Source organism: Haliotis rubra, unplaced genomic scaffold, assembly GCF_003918875.1.
Source record: "Haliotis rubra isolate DU_JTF1 unplaced genomic scaffold, ASM391887v1 Scf198, whole genome shotgun sequence".
Classification (NCBI taxonomy): domain Eukaryota; kingdom Metazoa; phylum Mollusca; class Gastropoda; order Lepetellida; family Haliotidae; genus Haliotis; species Haliotis rubra.
Window position 1 is genome coordinate 1,014,433 of NW_025765980.1, and position 19,378 is coordinate 1,033,810.

The following is a 19,378-nucleotide window of genomic DNA, read 5'->3' on the forward strand; positions in this document are numbered from 1 at the left end:
CCCTGCCTCCCCCAAGTCAGCGCGGCACAAGATACATCCCCTTGTTTCGGTGATAGATCGACCTCCGTATCTTCTCACAACTTGCTCACTCAAATTGAATATTACACTGGGAGTTACTTTGCAGATCTGCATATTTGAGATAGTAAACTGCTGGTTTGCTCTGACTGTCGACTCCAGGGGTTCCCGCTCTGTCCCGGGACGCGAGAGGCCGACTTAGATTTATCACGTATGCGGAAAAGCGAATTCATGTCATACACCCTTCCATCGATCTCGTCTCTGCCTGTATGCATGGATCGCGCATCAACCTATCTCCGCATCGTCGAAATCTCTTGCTGCTGGGTACAAAACCCCATTCGCTTTCGCTAAAGCATTACACAATACTGGCCATTATCTAAGCGGAATGCATATGTTTAATGCCCTCACTTATGAGGGCTTGCATATATACCCTCATTTGTGAGGGCTTGCATTCATAATGCTTCCCCGAACGTTCTACGCAGCTGATATTGAAATAAAGCACCTTGTACAATTACAAGCATAATAATTTGGTTTGAGCTTTGTTAGTTTCATATGAAAAGTTAAGCTTCATCCCAGAAGCTTTCATCGTAAGCCTTTTTCGTTTTTGCCTAACCCTGGCATTTTCACTATTTATGTGAAGGTTTATGTTGAGCTGTTCAGTGCTTCTCGTTTCCTGGTGCAACAGGGACCTATAGCCCTCTTGTGGAATGCTATTAAGCATGTCGGAATCAGACACCTTCAGTTTTACTGCTCCAAACTTAGAGTTTTTACCGGCTGATTTTGTCGGCTCAAGGTGTAAAATTGATTATTTTACAGTCGGAGACAGTAGATATCTGTCTGGTGCATTTGCTGGAATCGTTAAACGCTGATTTAAGCGTCTTCTGGGCCTTAAGTAGTCGTGTATTCCTTAAGGACATTGTTAGTGGTTCGTGTAGCCAATAAAGTAGTTTTAAATCACTAGGACTAAGCATAAACTGTTTTATTTTTTAAAAACATGGTGAAGGTGACTAACTTGAGGGGATGTTGATGTGACGTGGAACAACATGATGATCCACGGCCGTATTCAACGCTGATATTTCCTTGTGACCGTTGTCACACCATCTATCAAAGATGCGTCGGTGTTATACGTTTCTACGTCAGATGGCGCTGTGTATTTGACATTCACCTTCCCGTCGACATTCCGTCGTCCCCCCTCGTTATGCCTGGGTGTATGATTGATGAAACAAGCAGGGTTCAGTGTTGACATGGATAAAAAATGGTCGGATTAATAAGGAGTTATCTTTAGCATCTATCAAAGGTGATTATCTTCAAACAAGACACAAAAAATACCTTGCTATCACTCCAAAACACAGCATTAGCTATCAAAGGATGGTAGCTCCGAATGATTTAGCTCACCTGATTCAAGGTAACGAATGAACTATATCAGTGTTCGCCATGAAACGAATCAACTACCTCAATATAAGCCATGTTATGGTTTCTCGTAAACGCTGGAGATCAGATTTCTTTATCGTATTTCAAACTGCGGTATTTTAGGCGATCACCCCATTGTCATAAAAAAAAGATGAGGAGAAAAACGATCTTGCCGGTTGTTCGATTAGAAATTCAATAAGGCATGAACAAATCTTATATAAAACTATCTAGATTTTGCAAAAATGCTCCATAAAAGACTCAAGTGAATAAGATAAGTTCCGATATCCAATATGGTTGTCTGTTCACTGTTTGAACTTTGTTCCTTGTAGCATATTGTGACTTCGATCTTTGCTGTTCCAATTCAACCCACGTCGGTGACCAGTTGACTTTTTATGCCTATGAAGATCATTAGGAGACTTTGAAGTTAGACCACACCCAATTATGAGATGCATGACTCAATTTCATTTCTGTGTAAACCAGATGGGACTTGCCCAGCCTGGATATCTGATATACACTGGCTATGTACATTCTCATTCAATAACACATACATAATTAAGCTATCAGATTTGATGGACCTGGAACGAGACCCATGTCTGTTCCAGTGCGATGAAATATTTATTCACATGATGAGAATATGCGTAATTTGATCCTTCACAATGTAGTCCCAGCTTCTTCTATTATGAAACAGTTATGTCAAGACCTTAGCAAGATATAAAAACGGCATGCCTTGGGAATTCCATGGGTTGGATTGGAATATCTATAACACTGTTACGTTAATGGTACGTGGGGCGGTGGGGTAGTCCGGTGGTTAAAGCGTTCGCTCGTCACATCGAAGGTCCGGATTCGATTCCTCACATGGGTACAATGTGTGAAGCGCATTTCTAGTGTCCCCGTCGTGATATTGCTGGAATATTGCTAAAAGCGGCGTAAAACTATATTCACTCGTTGATGGTACGCTCTGTGTGAGTATGCATGGTCCATCAAGCCACATTTTGTTGTATGGAGATAATCAGGTTACAAGGTTTGGGTGTTATGAAAGCGATTTCTTAACACACGGTGTCTTAACGGATTTTCAGTGATCCAGTCGCATGATCTTTACCCCAATTTCCTTTTAAGCTCACAGATTCCTTGTTCCTTTTTTCATATCATTTATTTAGTACGTGTGAAATAATCATTTAAAGTATGAACCTCACTGGGGCATCTCTCTGTTTCAGACGCAACCAGTTCTTCAAACGAAAGTTTCCTTTGCAAATCCGATAGCTTTGGCGACAAGAAATTTTTCCGATCCAAGGGTGCAAATATTGCTAAAGGTAAATTTTATATTTACAGTTTGTAATTCTAACGAATGATTTAATGTTTTTCCTCTAAAGAGTGAGAGAGTTAAAACTGTACGTTCTTTCGGCATCATTTCGGCAATATAGCTACGAAGTTTTCTTGAACCCCCCACAACCAAAAAAAACAACAACAAAAACAAAAACATTTAGGACCCTTTAAATACAATTGTCGTATTGTAATAGATTGATTCGTATGACACCCGGTGTTTAATTTTAGGTAAATTCAAGCCCTTTGCTAAGAGGAAGGAAGAACCGATCAGTATGGGGGCCGAGAGGGAATCTTCTCAGTCAACTTCAGGTGAGTTACTGACTTTCCACACGAACAGTTTTCTTCCCTGTAAATGCACATATAAAAAGACTTTCCGTTGAAAATAATCGAGAGTAGATCCACGACTGTATTTCGTTCTATATAGCATTGGCATGAGCGTACTGACCAACGACAGGCAAGCTCGCCCCAGCAACAGTGACCTGTGTTTGAACAGCGTCCCTTCCCCGGATCAATTAACATTGATATTCCGTCATCAGTTTGAGCAAGCTCCGTTTTGATTGTGTTTCAGACGCTGGGAATCTGTTTTCAAACATTGAAAACTCTCTGGTGGAAAAAAAGCGCCCCAAGACAATGCTTAAGGGTATTGAACGCCAACACTCGTCAGAATCAGCCGAAATAGGTCAGTATGGACACCATTGTCCAAAATACCAAGTGTTAGCTCTGTCCTTCCACACTTGACCAGGAATATTGATAATATTATCCACAATCGGAACTGTTTGTTTAGTTTATTGACCACAGAAATATGCTTTGAGTAAAAACCTCCGCAAAACAATCGTAATCATTACTAAACACATGATCAAACTATTTTTCATATGTCGTCAAAGAAACGAAATAGCAGTGCTCGTAATGTTCATACCAAATGCGAAATATCTCTGATGGTAAATGCTGTTCTTTTAGAGTCCACGAGTCCGGCCGCGGTCTCTCCGTCCATGTTAGAGTCTGGTCTCGGTCTCCTTGCCAAGTTCGCCACTTCCGCTCTCACTGCAGCAAATATGAAGAAGAAAAAACGGAAATTAGAGGAAGGTGTGTTTGTCGAAAAAGAAGCTGATGATTCTAGGCAGGGCCCATTAAATAAGAGAGGTACACCTTTATACGACCAATCAAAACTCTTCTGGTGGTGCATGGTTGTCACGTGGTGTGACGTAGAACGCAAACATGGCGGTTGGGCGGGGAAAAAGTCATGTTTGCCGACTACGCGCTCTGGCGTTCTTGCTTTTCTGTCGTCTATATTTCGTTTTAACAGCTCTTAAGTATGTGAATGAGGAATGTCTGGCAGAGAAATAAATGATATTATAATTCAGGATCTATATTTGGCAGTTAATTCAGACCAACATTGTGTCACTGTCAATCTTGGCACATGACAAATCAGCTTGACATTTAACAAGGATAATTTGAATCGGACTGAGGAATATCGTATTTTGTTTTATGAGTGAGTTTAATTTTACGCCGTACTCAGCAATTTGCCAGCTATATGACGGCTTGTTTTTATGACTTATAAGGAAGAGAAAAATGCTTTTAGGCTTAAGAATGTAACATTTAGTAAAATTGTTCAGCTTGAATAATCTTTCAGACATATGAATATACGAAAAAGTTCAAGCGCTGTTAACAGTTTCTGCTTTGTTGCATTAAACAACGTTTCGATGTCAGTCCTCAAGGTTCACTACGGTGTTGCAATGTACATCGAAATACCACAAATTTAATAAACAGAAGTTGTTATCCAGTAAATTCAATGTTTTCTTACTTGTGAATTTAATATTTTGTTATCATGTGGCTTTACGAGAAAACTTCATTTTTACGTTTATTTCTTTTCTGTGTCTATGCTTACATTCTTTACTGTTGTGTGTTGTCCCGTACGTGTTTCTATACATCTGCCGTAAGTTTATAATGCCTGATGTGTATTTACATCGCAACGATCTCTAAGCGAGATTCCTGATGGTTTCAGCTTCTGACACGGAAGCGAGTGACCCCCAATGTACCAACAAGAAACGGAAGCCGGGTCGGCCCAAGAAATGTGCACCCATTTCCTCAGGGGGAGGAACAGGTATGTGTCATGTGACTTGTTACGTCATGCATTGTTCAAATACTTTATACATTCGTTCTGATAAATGTGTTACGGGTAATAAAGAATAGGTCCCACGTTTGGGTTTATACAACATCGGTTTTCCCGTTGCAGAGACCATCGTGGCGAAGAAGTCGAAGACGCTGGGTTTGCTGCAGTTGCGGGAAGTCGGTCAGTCAAACAAGGACAAGAAGCCTGCTGGCAAACAGGAGCAACGGCAGATAAACGTGAGTTTTAGAACTGAGGGGGCGGTGGGGTAGCCCAGTGGTTAAAGCGTTCGCTTGTCACGTCGGAGTGCCGGGTTCGATTTAAAAGACGGAGATAATGGGGAGCTCATTTCTGGTGATTCTGCTTTGATATTGCTTGAATATTGCTGAATATTGCGTAATATTGTCACCCGCGATTTGAGGGGAGACAAGCTCTGGACTTTGAGGACACATCCCTGCCTGCAACACTGTTGGTTGAATGAGTTGGTATCGTTTTACGCGGCTTATTCAAGCAGGATCACAGCAGGGGATGCCGTAGTCCACCAATAGCTCATCAGAGGTGTCGCTATTAGCACCCCAGTGCGGAATCAAACTAGGGCCTTTTGTGTGACGAGTAAGCACTATAATCGCTAGATACTATGTCAGTATTTGTGTACACGTTGCACAGTTTCTACGTTAACATTATATATTACGTAATAGCGACGTCATTATTTACAACAACGTTTTGTTGCACAGTGTCGACGTCAACATTTACAACCACTTCAGGTTGTGCACAGTATCGATGTTGGATTCGGTCAAATGGGATATAATTAACCGAATAAATCAAATAATTAGTAGTCTCCAACGTGACAAACGCCATCGTCAGTTTCAAAGCAAACGTTCTATACAGCCAGCTGATTTAGTTAAATTCAGACTTGATTATATTCGCACCACCGAGCAATGATGACAATCGCACTTACCTATACGCATATTTGTTTATATAACAGTATGTCTGTTTATGTGTAAGTATATCTCTCTAGAAGAAAACACAATTATATTTCATGCATACATATTGCACTATTGTTCCCTGTCAGTAATACTTTCACAGTAATTTAAATTGTGTATTTGTTAAAATATCTAGTTTTAATTACTTGGGAGAATTAATGAAGTCGTTGAATATGACGGGAGAATAATTGTTTAAATGTTTTGCGAATACTTCTCTTGGACCCTTGAAGTTGGGTGAAATGGGTCGAACCTTCGACTTAAAGCTCTCGAATGCGTGTCGAAATATCAGTACTTCGAGTCAAGCGGATAAGCGATATTAGACATATTCGAAACAGGCTGCGTCAACCATAAAGAAGCATCTTATCCGAATTATACGAGATATGAACTTTACGTACTGTCCCACATAGGGAATAAAACCCGGAAGTGATGAACGATATTGTCAGAAGGTTGAGTGAGTGAGTATGGTTTGGCGACACTTTTAGCAATATTACAGCAATATGACGGCTGGGGACACCGGAAATGGGCTTCACTCATTGTACCCATGTGGAGAATCGAACCCGTGTCGTTCGCGTATCGAGCAAAGCACAAGGCTATCCCACCGCCCTTCAGAAGTTTGAATGAGATAGCAATATATGTAACCTTAAACGTTGGGAATAAGATCATTTCGCAGTATAATTTTGGATTAATGTTTAGTTATATTCCTCATGTAGGACATACACAGCAGCGCCACGTTTCATCCAAAATATAATCATTCTCAACATTACTGAGACTTCAGCAACGCCATCTTGGAGCTCACCGCCAGCTGAACATTGTACTCTCCAAGTCTCGTGTCACTTTCAATCTCGCTTGACTCTCGCGTGATCTCAACATTCCGTGCATTCCCAGTTTCATATTTCAGGTTTAAATATTAATTTTAAAGTGAAACAGAACCCTTTTAATGCGCGTTTAATAATTTGGGCCCATTAAGTAGAATTATGCTTGACTAGGGTCTCTCGTGAATTTTGTACCATATTAACTTTGATGTGTGTGGGAGGCCAAATATTGATGATTGATGAGAAGATCTCTTCATTTCTATTATTGTAATCATCCATGTTGGAGGGAACTTTCCTAAACAGCTGTTTTCAATCATGTCACTCTTTATGAATTTTAATCTAAGATTGATCGTTAATTTTTTGTACATAAAACATTTTAGATCATGGTCTCCTCATCCATAATTGGAGGGAATTCATTGATTTCATTTTGTTGGGCTCTTCGGAGTGTTTGTTGAAACGTCCACAATGTGTTGTGAATTTCACCAACAACAAATACAGTGTATGTTGTTTTGTGTGCTTAATGTGTTTCGTCGCCTATTCGGGAACAACATGAATGTGTCATTTGGTATAACTGTGTGATGACGCGTGTTTGTTAGCGCCCTTTTGCTACAAATCAGCTGCATGCGAAAGAGATGTGAATTTTCATCAGTCCATGACTGTTGCGTTACAATTTGCACCTACGTGTCAATTATAGTTGGGAAGTATAACGATCGGAAATATTCGTGCAAATTGCTGATGCAGCGAGATACCGTAGCACCTCACTATATTATATTATGATGTGTCATAATATAGTACAGAAGTTGTTATCCATAAAGTATCGTGCCATTTTTTTATTATTCATTAACTTCTAAAATGCCAATCAAACAGGTGATCCCAACATGAAAGCTTTTATATTTGGAACAATATCATTCCATATACTTACTACTTAAAAAATAGAAAAACACGATTTGCCAATATGATTGACCGTACATTGCCACTTGCTCATTCACTTCTTCATTCCCGAGTCAAGCAATCAAGTAGTCAATCAACCACCCAATCAATCGAGCAATCAGTCAGTCACCCAATCAACCCATTAAGCACCCATTCAACCAATCAACCATTAGAGCGACCATTCAGCCACTCAAGCAATGAATCAACCACTCAACCAACCAATCACTCACTCACTCAACCAACTACACGCCAGCCCACCCTGTGGGTGTCACATATTTTTGTTTTTCACCTTCCTGTCCTAGTTATGACCTTAACTTGAAGTAAACGTTTTTGTTGCTGTTGTTGTTGTTGCTGCTGATGTTGTTGTTGTTGCTGACCCCACTGCTCTCTCCTCCAGCTTGATGGCAGCACCGCGTTGAAGCCTCTGTACCTGGACGAGGAGTGGTGTCTCAGACGGAGTGAACGGATCTTCCTCAGTGAGCCGAGTCCCCAGCCCTCGCCCAACAACCAGCAGCCAGGGGCCAAGCAGGACAAGACATTCTTCACCCCCCGGCCCTGCAAGACGCAGAATGACAGGGACAGGGCCAAGGTTCAGAAGGCCAAGAGTCTCCAGGAACTGTCCCAGAAGGTCAAACGGAAGTACACCAAGAACATGAACAAGAAGACGAGTTTTTCAGAGGACAGATTTAACGTGAGTTCCTTTACATTGCTTGACTAATGTTTTGTTTGACGTCAGTGTGCGATCCAGTGTGCAAACCTTGATCATTCAAACGGGTTGGCGTCGGATTGAAATAAAAGCGACAAAACCATTTCCATCATCTTAAGAAATGTCTACTGAAATCGGAGTTCAGTGAACGATTCCAACTACATGTTTGTCATATGCAATATGCATGGGTTTATCATCATTATCATATAGTGATGACATCAGGCGTTCGCAAGAAGGTAGCGCATCCTGCATACCGATGCAACTGTCACTAAAACATCCAAAGGAAATGTTTCCTTTTGTCCTACCATAAACAGTTACTAAAATGAACAATATATACATGTGTAAACTGCACTGTCTCAAACGGTGACGCGTTTGGGGGCAATTAGTACACTCTCTCTTCATAGTGTCAGTACTTGGTAGACCCTTAAATTTCTCGATTCACATTTTTCGTGTAGGTTTTGGTGTGTGAGATTAACCTGTGAACTCTAAAAGCCCCGTCTACTATCCTGAAAAAGAGGGTTATTTCCGAATGCCACATATGTCTCTTTGACATGTCTACCCACCTATCTTTCCCTATTTCAACCATTATCTTTACCCCACAGCGAGGCAGCATCAAGGCGAGGCCAAAGGAGACCCGTGATTTAGCGGAATCAGCATCTGATCAAGACAGCGGAAGTGATGGAGATGACATCCCTCTCAGCGCCCTCAGGCGGAGACCTGATACACCAGGTAGGGAAGACAACTCACTGAACGACAGCAGTTCTTGTATAAGATGGATTCATAATATAGCCCCATTAAGTTTACATCCTGACTATATCAACTTATTAATCATAAAAGACCATGAAGACCATTTATGCTCAGTTCTAGATGTTGTTATTAATATCTGGTCAACCTGAGACACTGTCTGTGTAATTTCTGTAATCATTACCTGTGATCATAAAATGTAGCTAAGTAGATAGTGGTATTGGTGTTTGCGAGACTTGAATCAGATGTGCTATGTCTGCCAATTTGCCTGAGCCAAGCTTACGTGTAACGGAATAGTTCACCTTGATCCTTCAGAGCCCAGATCGTGCGTAATGAGACTGGATGACTTGAAGGATGGTCTCAGGGTGTTGGAGTTCCAGGATGGGCTATTCTACGAGGGAGCTCTCAAGGCCATCAACCCTCCAGACATGTAAGTTTGTATATTTGTTCGTTACCTTATGTATAAGAACCTCGGAGTATTCAGGAAACCCGCTAATCCGAACATCGTTCCAAATTAAAGAGTCATGAATGGGCAGTAATCATTTACATACATTTTGGTTGTTTGTTTCACAACGCCGCACTCAGCACTATTCCAGCTATATGAAGGCAGTGTGTAATAGTCAAGTCTGGTCCAGACAATCCAGTGATTGATATTATGAACAACTACCCATTCCGCATGTGTAAGATCAGACACAGCCAACCAGTATCTCTGAACCTGTCCAATCCATCCGGGGCGGTGGGGTAGCCTAGTGGTTAAAGCGTTGGCTCGTCACGACAAGGCCCGGGTTCGATTCCCCACATGGGTACAACGTGTGATCCCCATTTCTGGTGTCCCCTGCCGTGATATTGCTAAAAGAAGGCGTTAAACCATACTCACTCACTTTCATCCATTTCGTAACCTCTTGCGACCAGTACATCCTGCTACGACGATTCTAGAAAGCATACACTCATGTTTGATGTTGGCGCAAACATAAAGAACAGGGAATTGTTTTTTTATGGTGATTTAGGTGGTTGGTGTTTAGTATTTTTGGACCTTTAATTGGCTAAACATAAAGAACAGGGAATTGGTTTTTATGGTGATTTAGGTGATTGGGGTTTAATATTTTTTGGACCTTGAATGTTTGACTGTTTTCAGCCTGGGAATGTTTTTGTGACGTTTGTAATGGTTTTTGTCAAACAAAATTTTCAAGTGGATGCCGTTTTTTGCCGGGTCGTTTAGTACTTGCAATTGTGGTCGGTGAGAGAACCATTTTCTCTGATGAAACTCATTTATTCCACATGGAAAATAGTACAGGAAAGTTGTTTCCTCTCTTTGTAAAAAATATTTAGAATTCATACTTTTTTCCCGGCATTGTGACTATTTTTTATCTATTTCGACCTATGGCTGTTATTCGTTGAGACCACTTGTCGATGTTTGTGAAGCGTCTTCACCGGTAGGTATGTAAAACGCTCTGATGATATTTTGAAAGACTCTTGTAGTGATGTCAGCGGCAACAATGTGACGTGACTTCTTCCTCTTCTTCAGCTACGGCGTGGTCGTGGACAACCAGCGGGGAAACAGACCTCATATTTACCCACAGGAAGAAATCCTTAAAAACGTGGTACGTGCAACTTAGGTTTATTTCCTTGCTAAGTTCATGCATAAATGACCATCGGAAGAAAACCCGGGAAATCTATGCATATTTTATTAGTTCACGGTGTCACAATATATTACAGGGTTGGGAAATTGTTGAACAAATATTGCAGATAGAAGGACAGTTGTTTATCCTTGCTCAAGTCATAATAACGTTTGAACATGAGGAGACATGAGTAAATAACGCATTAAATGGGTGTCTTGTTTCAAATCACGACTCTCGAGATTGCCCTTCGTGTCGATGTGTTCGGTCGCTGAGTTTCGAGAACACTAGGCTCCTTTGCCCACTCAGTCAGAAAGAAAGAAGGATTAATTTACTTGTATTGCGTGTTTCGGCCGCTAGGAGGCGCTCAAACTAACCATCTCTGCCTCTCTTTGGGCAAGATCGTCTGTCGTCGATTCAAACGCTGCCTCCAACACGCGAATATCCCTCGCTTCCTCTTCCCTCCCATTCGAACAGAAACTCTCCGGCATTAAAGATCGATATGACATAATCGGGGCGAAACGGATCAATTCGTTTTGAATGAGAATGTAAACGTTTGTGATTCAGGTTTAAATGGCTGTTGTCAGCTGCGACTTCTGTAGAAGTGTAAGGTACATTGGTGCATACGGCTCCAGCAAATGCCGCTAATTTACACATTGCATGCAGGAGTACAGATGTCCAATAATATTTCACGCTTCTGAGAAAACGAAAGTACGGCTAATTGAAAGTTGTGATAGTTCTGTCTGTCTTTGATCGTCGGAGTGGAAGACGTATGATTGCTGATGTCTTTGAATGGCGCATTTGCTGCCGAGCGTAAGATTTTGTGTGCAGGTTTCCCGACATTGTTGGCGACATACCCCTGGAAGTCGATTGTGTGGCTGTGTGTGCACGCACGACAACCGTCGTCTATATAATCCCGTCTTTCATCGCCACAACCATCAAAGTGCTGCAGTCGACATAGCCCGCCTACTGCTCACGATATGCTCTCTGACACGACAGTCAAGGCTATTATGTGTACCCAGAAAGATAAGCCCCACATACAACCAATTACACTGGCCTGGAATGAAGCAATACAACCCGATACAGAATTCCGTACCACTGCAGGTCATTAGCAAACAGCCGTAAAACAATGCCTTCTATACATATAAAAGTCCCTCGTCTAGACAGGGTCTTCTATAGGTGATTGTGGTATCCTGTGTACATATGTACAAATAGATTAACCAGTTCAAAAGAAACACTAGATTCTATGTAGTTTCTGTTATTTATGCATTCCACTTCAAAAGCTAGTTCCTTACAACACAATCAGGATATACCAACGAATAGTACTAATATTGAAAAGACAAGCTATGAATATACCATTCCGCTCACAGATCTGCATAATTTAAGAAATGAAGTACAAACAGAGAGTTCTGAACCGTTTGAACATGTCTGATATATTTCACAACGAAAAAGTGACTATGTCCCTTTATTTCATCTGTTGGAGGAGTAAGAATATACTCCGAAACGTGTTCCTCAAAAAAAAGAAGTTGACATCTATAAAATCCTTGCCTTTCCGTGTATCACTTCTTAATGCCGTTCGGAGATTTTTTTCCAAATTTTCTAGGAATTTAATTTGACATTACTAGTACAGAAAATGACTCTTTCCTTCCCCTTCCTTTACAAACGAAGTGACGTAATGTTTATTATGAAACTGAAAGAAAGATAAGGGTTGGACTATCGCCGCATCAACCTCCGAAGTTGGAACGTCTTGAGAAGTTCGCAAGGAAAGCTATGGATGGCTTTCGGATCCAAGTTGGAACACTGTTGTGGTCCTGGTTTTTAGGGCTGTATGTTTTTTGTGACATTTTCATGATCTATTGAGCTATATTGCTTCTCATACATGTAATCTCTTCCCCAGATCGTGGACGTGAAGCCAGGGTCCCCCCGTTTCCTCCCCGAGGGTACCCGCGTGTGTGCCTACTGGAGCCAACAGTTCAGCTGCCTCTACCCTGGCACTGTGGCCAAAAGTAAGATATCTCTCACAGCGCTGAGAATCCTCTAACGATATTTCCTCCTCGTCGTCTAATGGTTGTCATACTGCTGCAAAAGCATCATCAAGTTGACAATTACGAAAACATCAAACCAGCTTTGTTTATTAATGACCATAGCTGGAGGTGATGGTGACATTATTCTTTGAACTTTATCATTCCCGCGAGTGCGCACGCAGTGGTAATATGGCGATATTGGGGCGCACATCCATGAACGGTTTAATGCTAGAATTAGCTCGCGTTCGTACTAGCTGCACCTAATACTCGCATACAGCTTATTCATTTCACACGTCACGGCTAATTTAAATTCCTCCATTGACAATTTATGAGGCGTAATTGTAAGATTTCACTTCTTAATCTCGCTAATGCACGTCGATTATGACTTGAAGTGAATGGCAGCAGGCCTCGTGGACTCATCATACCATCTCTTGAAGAGCCTGCCACCGTTTGTTGTACTCGTATGTTGTACATACACTGGCAAACAGCAATATAGCACGCAGCTTGCACTAAACGCGCTCCCAGTTGTTACAGCCATAAACACCCATCACGTATTTGTTTGATGACAACAAGATAACTTTCTGCCTAACGACTTCAGCCGTAATTAAATTGAACCATTTTTACTGCTCGAGATATGAAGGAGATTCGCATAGCCTCGCCTTGGTATTTATAACAGTGTTGGGAGTTATTTAAATTCTCTGCGTTATTTCAGCGAGCCCCAACCCCCACGCCGACAAGTACTCCGTCAATGTTGAGTTCGACGACGGCGACTCTGGCCGGATTCCCATCGACCACATACGACTACTGCCTCAAGACTTCCCCCTTGTCTGTGAGTGCTGTCACGTGACGACTTTCTGTTACACTCTGTTAAACTGGATTGTTTACGTAATCGAAGGCAACATACTCACAACACCTCTGTTAGAGTTTGTTACTGTGGCTTGACACTTGAAACATTAAACTTGTAAACTCTGCCATCGAACTTTCACAACTTCACATGGTAACGTTGTGTTGTTTCTTGAGGTGTAACGAAACATTGTTGACATTATTAAGGCTTGTTTACATATTCCAAACAGCAAAACACACGTGCATCAGTTGGGAATCAGATTAGATTACGTCCTCGTCGCTCTGTTGCTTGTCGTAAATGACGACTTTTGTTTTGTCTGTCTCCCAGACCTTAGAGAATAAATCAAATAGGGCTCCTACGTAAGTCTAGAATGATTTGCAAGTCTGAATTGTCTCCGCTCCAGCGTGAAATTACAGACTGTTCTAGACTCGTTTTGGATTTTTTGGTATTATATATTTTTGAATCCGATAACTATTTATGGACATAATGTCAGTCTTATTTGGGTTGTAAGGTACACATTACCCCGTTGAGGGCTCGGTAGACTAACGCTTAGTCTCTGAATATATATAATTTTGATTGTAAAATATAGACCCATTTAAATTGAAAAGGAGTCCCAGGGAGACCAGAGATTCAGCTTGCACCAGGGGAAATCGTGACTTGCTTCATTTAGGGCTTTAGCATTGCAGGGAAAATAATGTGGTTCAGAGACTGTGAGACTGCTTGGACGTTCTTCAGAATTTAAAAAAAATCGATTATATACAGACCGCAGTAATATGGTTAGAATATTTCTGATTTCGGTGTAAAACGAAACAGCATGACTTACGGATTTTTGTGGTTTCAGCATACGACCCGAACCCGTTGTTGAATCTAAGCAAGAGACGACGACGGACGACGTCGGATGACTCTGAGTTCCGGAAGTCGAGCGAAGGTTACTTCAGCTTATCGGAGTGCAAGAAGAGGCCATCCAAACGGGATAGCTTCTCTGGTCAGTTTGATGGGGCCTTGGAGGAAGATTCAGAGGACCCGGATGTGTTTGAAGCAGACGTCAGAAAGAAATCTCAGTCACGTGACCACAGTCCCAGAAGCAACCTTCACGATGTCGGCCAGAAAGCAACAAATATATTAAATCGTGACGGACTAGCTCCCGGGAAAGCCACTTTCGGGAAAAGTTTTCAAAACAAAGACAGTCTCAGCTTGACAACCCTCAGTCCAAGACGAGAGGAACCCAAGCCGTCCTCAATATTGCGTCCTTCCGCTTTTGACATGAAAAAGCTAGGTCTTCAATATGGAGGCGGGTCGGGGCAGGACGAGGAGGATAGTAGCTCGGATGAGGATATGGATTCTTCTGATGAGGAAGAGAGCGTTCTGGCTTCGCAGGGTCAGGAGTCTGACTCTGACAGTCCGGATGAAGACACGAATGTGGCAGGGGAAGGGTCAAAGAAAGTGGGAAAGAAAGCAGCATCAAAGAACATTACCCAGAGGAAGAAGCGCAGCGAGAAAGCCACTTCCGTCAGCTCGGAGAGTAAAGGGGGTCTTGCAGGTGTGTTCAGGGAGTTAGTCCCCAAATCGCTGCGTTGTGGAATTGCCGTTGTCGTTGTCATAACTATATAATACTGTTTATTTAATCTTACCCTCAACACTAAACATAGGCATCATTTATGTCATGTACAGGGAATTCCAAAGGCCCAATAACACATAGATAATACATTTCATAAGATCCGTAAATGTAAACTGTTTTTGTTGATATTACGCCAATATGTATAATCATCATAACCATATCTTGACGCAGGGCTTGGGCTTGATGCGAACATTTAAAGTTCAATGGCCCATTATATTTTGGGAAATTGCGAGTCTGGTAACAGAGACATTGGTCCAGAAACTCACATCAAGAAACTCAGGATCATTGTTAGCCCTTTAGCAATCTAAGGCGCGGTAACCCGATACCTATCAAACGGACCTCATTACCATTCAATGTGCGCTTGAGATTTTTTAATATTCATCATGAATAAATAACACGAAAGCGTCTGACCAGCTGTAGATGACGAATGCAAATATGGTGTCTAATGTGCCCCCTCTTGCCTCCAGCGTTCCTGCCGGCCCGCCAGGTGTGGAGATGGTCCGGGAAGAGCACGAAGCGCCCCGGGCTGAAGGGCAAGGCGAAGAAGGAGTTTTATAAGGCGATACTCAGAGGCAAAGAATACATCAATGTTAGTATTGGGCCTAGGCCATCTTGAGATGTTTAGAAACACAATGTTACAATTACAATATTTCACGTTAAATAGTGATATCCACATGGATGCAATGCTGATTTCTGTGTGTCTTTCCTACCCACCCCCAACAACACCACTATCCCCTACCCTGACACAACCCTAGCCTGATTATGCTGGAATGTTGTTAAAGAGGCGCAAAACCGAACTCACTCACTCAGTGTCGATATAGATCAGAGTTATGACTTGAAACCTGAAGACGAGTTAAGCTTATCTATACTTATTGAGAAAAGAATACGGAACGCAGAAATATTGCTGAAGAACTGTGTCATGTCAATACATTACAGTGTTTAATGTTTATACATGTCGAAATTATAGACACACTGATATTATTCTGGGACAAACCTCATAACATTCAGCTGTTTCCTAGTTTGTCTTGTTTTTTGTACATGACTTCTTTGCTCACACCATCGACCACTGGTTTGTCTGGTCCAGGCTTGATTACGTGAAGTCCGTCGTTTTGTGGAATATGCTTGCATTAAACCACATTCCCTCTGTCATATCCGTGAAAATACGGGTCTCAGCAACTCTAGTCGAAAGCGGATCGGTTGGTCAGGATCGCGCATTTGGTTGATGTATGCGGTCGTATCCCATTTGCATAGATCGGTCCTCATGATGTCAATCACTCGTTTGTTTGGACCAGACTGAATTATTTAGAGGCAGTTTTCATCGTGGCTAGAATATTGCCGAGTGTGGCGTTAAACAGCCATCCTCCCTGCCTCACACCAATAACCGTTCCCCATGTATATCCCCAGGTGGGAGATTGTGCAGTGTTCAAGTCAACCGGAAGGCCTAACCTCCCCTTCATCGGCCGGATCGAGAGTATGTGGGAAGCCTGGGGAGGTCAGATGACGGTCAAGGTCAAGTGGTTCTACCACCCGGAAGAGACGAAAGGAGGAAAGAAGCTGGCTGACCCCCGGGTAAGTGTCGGAATTCATCCGTGAAGAAAACTTATATACTGGGCATCAAAAGAAACAGCGCATATGATTTTTACCAATTACTCTTTCCATGGACAGTGGCTTTTGGTGCTTAGTATATTTTAGAAACCACTCTCTTATTGAAATATGTGAACCTACCAACCACCCACGATTGTGATTTGAAATATTATGTTTTGTTTTGGCCCTTGGCCAAGAAATAAAGAACTTGAGGTGAAACTTGTTATATTGTTATGAATTTTATCCGTAATATCCGTGGATAGGACGAGTATCGGTTGGTTAGATGTGTGACCTGGTTATATGTAAGTTCATTATGCTATTGACAGGTCGTCTTGATAAAGTTATTCCCGACTGGCATACAGACAATATGTATTAATATTCCTAGTTGTTAAAATGTTGGCTTGATTCGACTGGTTCTATTCCCCCTATGGGTCGAATGTGTGGATCCCATTTCTGGTGTCCCCCGCCGTTGTATTGCTGGAATATTGCTAAAGGCGGCGTAAAACCACACTCACTCACGCACTCACTCACTCACTGTGATATCTAAGATCTTAAGTGTTTATTACATGTGTCATGCATCTCCCCCTAGGGTGCGCTGTTCGAGTCCCCCACGAAGATGAAAATGCTGTACAGACCATCTCCCACAAGTGTGACGTCCAGTCCTTCTTGGAGTTCAAGAGGCGTCGCGCAGACGCACAGAAGAAAGGCCAATCATTGGACGATGTGACTAACCTGTACTACCTGGCGGGGTATTACGATCCAACCATAGGCCTTGTAAGATACGAAGCAGATGTATTGTGATCTCTGATTGGATAACCGAGTCCTGTATTACCTAAGGTGCTAATGTCCTTCAAATGAACATGACTGACAAATCCGCTTTCGATCTTGACAGTGACAATGATTGAAACATTGAGAGCATAATAGTTGGTTGCCGAGACATTACTGTGGGACAATATGTCATTCGTTGACTTCATACTTTTAAAGGAAATGTCATATGAGTGTTCAATTTCACAGTGCTTGTTTCCATCAAGTGTTTCAACTTGTAATCGTGGTGTTCTCGATGGTAGCATGTACGGTTTACGGATAACCTTCATCTCCATTGTGACCTTGACCTATATCTTCATCACGACCTTGAAGGTCTTCACATTGGCAACATTTGATTCTTGCTTGTGGCAATTCTATTCCTCCAAATGAATATTCCATGGAGACTTGAAAGTGTGCCATATCAAACCCGGTGAAAAGAAGAAATCCGAATAGCAGAGAAAAAGCGCTGTGTCTATGATGGCAGCAGTTTCCATTGGTGCATAAATAGTCACGTGACAATGACGCAATGATTCCAAGATGTGGTATGTGTACATTTATGAACGTGTTGTGATCTGGAGGCGGAAAAACAGTTTGTAATTATGTAGTGCAACACAAACAGCCATCACACGCCACCTAGCGGAGGGCTGTTCCAACAATTGCTCACTATTCTTATGTAATCCTTTTGTACAAAAGCCTTAAGTTCATCGTACAGAAAAAACTGTACGTGCTTGCTTCTTGTTGGCTTGTAGTTTCCGAGAGCTTATACATATTTTATTTAGAAGCCATTAATATAAGAACTTGTTATATTTATATAATATCGTGTACTAATAGAAGCAAGTATGTTATATTAATTATGAGAGAGGCTAACTTTAAAGTGAAATATCAATAGGCATCTTTGCTCTTAAAACTGTTGTTTTTGTTTTAATTTGATCCTCTCTGTTTAATCATAATCTTGAACAAAATGGTTTATCAGTCGTGTTATTTTAGTTAAAATAATAATTTATGTTAGTACTGATGTTTTCCTGCTTTGCTAGAAGTGCTACGAACATGTTTATTTAGTTTAGTTTGAATGTCTTTCAATTCTTAAGTTTATGTTTTAATATAATTCAATATTTTAATAGATTGTTATACTAAGATCATGATAGATTCCGTATAAACGAGGCAGTCTTTCACAACGTGTGGCAAGTAGGTAAGACTTACTTCCCTTTGTTGTCATGTGATCACAGCACGTGCAGAACGTGGCCTTGTGTTCGTGTTTGGTAGTGCCGTACTGGAGCATGTAACATAGTACTTAATGGATATGTTTGTTTCCGTGTATATTTCACTGTATCATCATAGTGTAACTACACAGTGTCTTTCTAACCTTGTATTCTACTGGTTGGCTTCGAGTGTGAACTCGTGAGTCCTTTGTACATAACTCTTTCTACACGCCTGTGTTCAGCTGTCAAGTGCAAATATAAGGATGGCACTGAGGCGAGATGGGAGGGGATGGGGAGACAGTCCACTCTTCTGGAGAGGTACTATTTGTGAAAGTGCTACGAAGATTGGATATTTACTGTTTGTAAATTTATCCTGTTATGCAATGTCTCAATAAATCTATTTTCACTGATGATGTTTGTGTTGAATGGTTCACCTTTTTGTAGAACACCTGGTGTCATTATCGTCACGCCGAAGACCCGGGTTCGATTCCCCACATGGGTACAAATGTGTGAAGCCCATTTCTGGTGTCCCCGCAGTGAAATTGCTGGAATGTTGCTAAAAGCGGCGTAAAGCCATACTCACTCACTCACTTGTGTCATTAATGACTTCAGTGAATCATTCACTGGTATCACAGTTGTTGTGCCTTTTGTGGCCAATG

The 19,378-nt window shown here is 41.6% G+C and overlaps 1 protein-coding gene across 1 annotated transcript in view; it reads left to right on the top strand.

Annotated features, from left to right (window-relative positions):
* The window catches only part of LOC124275081 (BAH and coiled-coil domain-containing protein 1-like), a 33,097-nt gene extending 13,967 nt beyond the window's left edge, over nucleotides 1-19,130 (top strand). The window contains 17 exon segments of the mRNA XM_046710559.1: nucleotides 2,640-2,735; nucleotides 2,977-3,057; nucleotides 3,317-3,427; nucleotides 3,706-3,888; nucleotides 4,751-4,849; nucleotides 4,982-5,094; nucleotides 7,978-8,271; nucleotides 8,889-9,015; nucleotides 9,346-9,460; nucleotides 10,556-10,631; nucleotides 12,544-12,652; nucleotides 13,383-13,499; nucleotides 14,356-15,054; nucleotides 15,600-15,721; nucleotides 16,537-16,701; nucleotides 17,306-17,318; nucleotides 17,321-19,130. Coding sequence (XP_046566515.1) covers nucleotides 2,640-2,735; nucleotides 2,977-3,057; nucleotides 3,317-3,427; nucleotides 3,706-3,888; nucleotides 4,751-4,849; nucleotides 4,982-5,094; nucleotides 7,978-8,271; nucleotides 8,889-9,015; nucleotides 9,346-9,460; nucleotides 10,556-10,631; nucleotides 12,544-12,652; nucleotides 13,383-13,499; nucleotides 14,356-15,054; nucleotides 15,600-15,721; nucleotides 16,537-16,701; nucleotides 17,306-17,318; nucleotides 17,321-17,517 — 2,717 coding nt within the window. The 3' untranslated portion in view covers nucleotides 17,518-19,130.
* The last annotated feature ends 248 nt before the right edge of the window (nucleotides 19,131-19,378 follow it).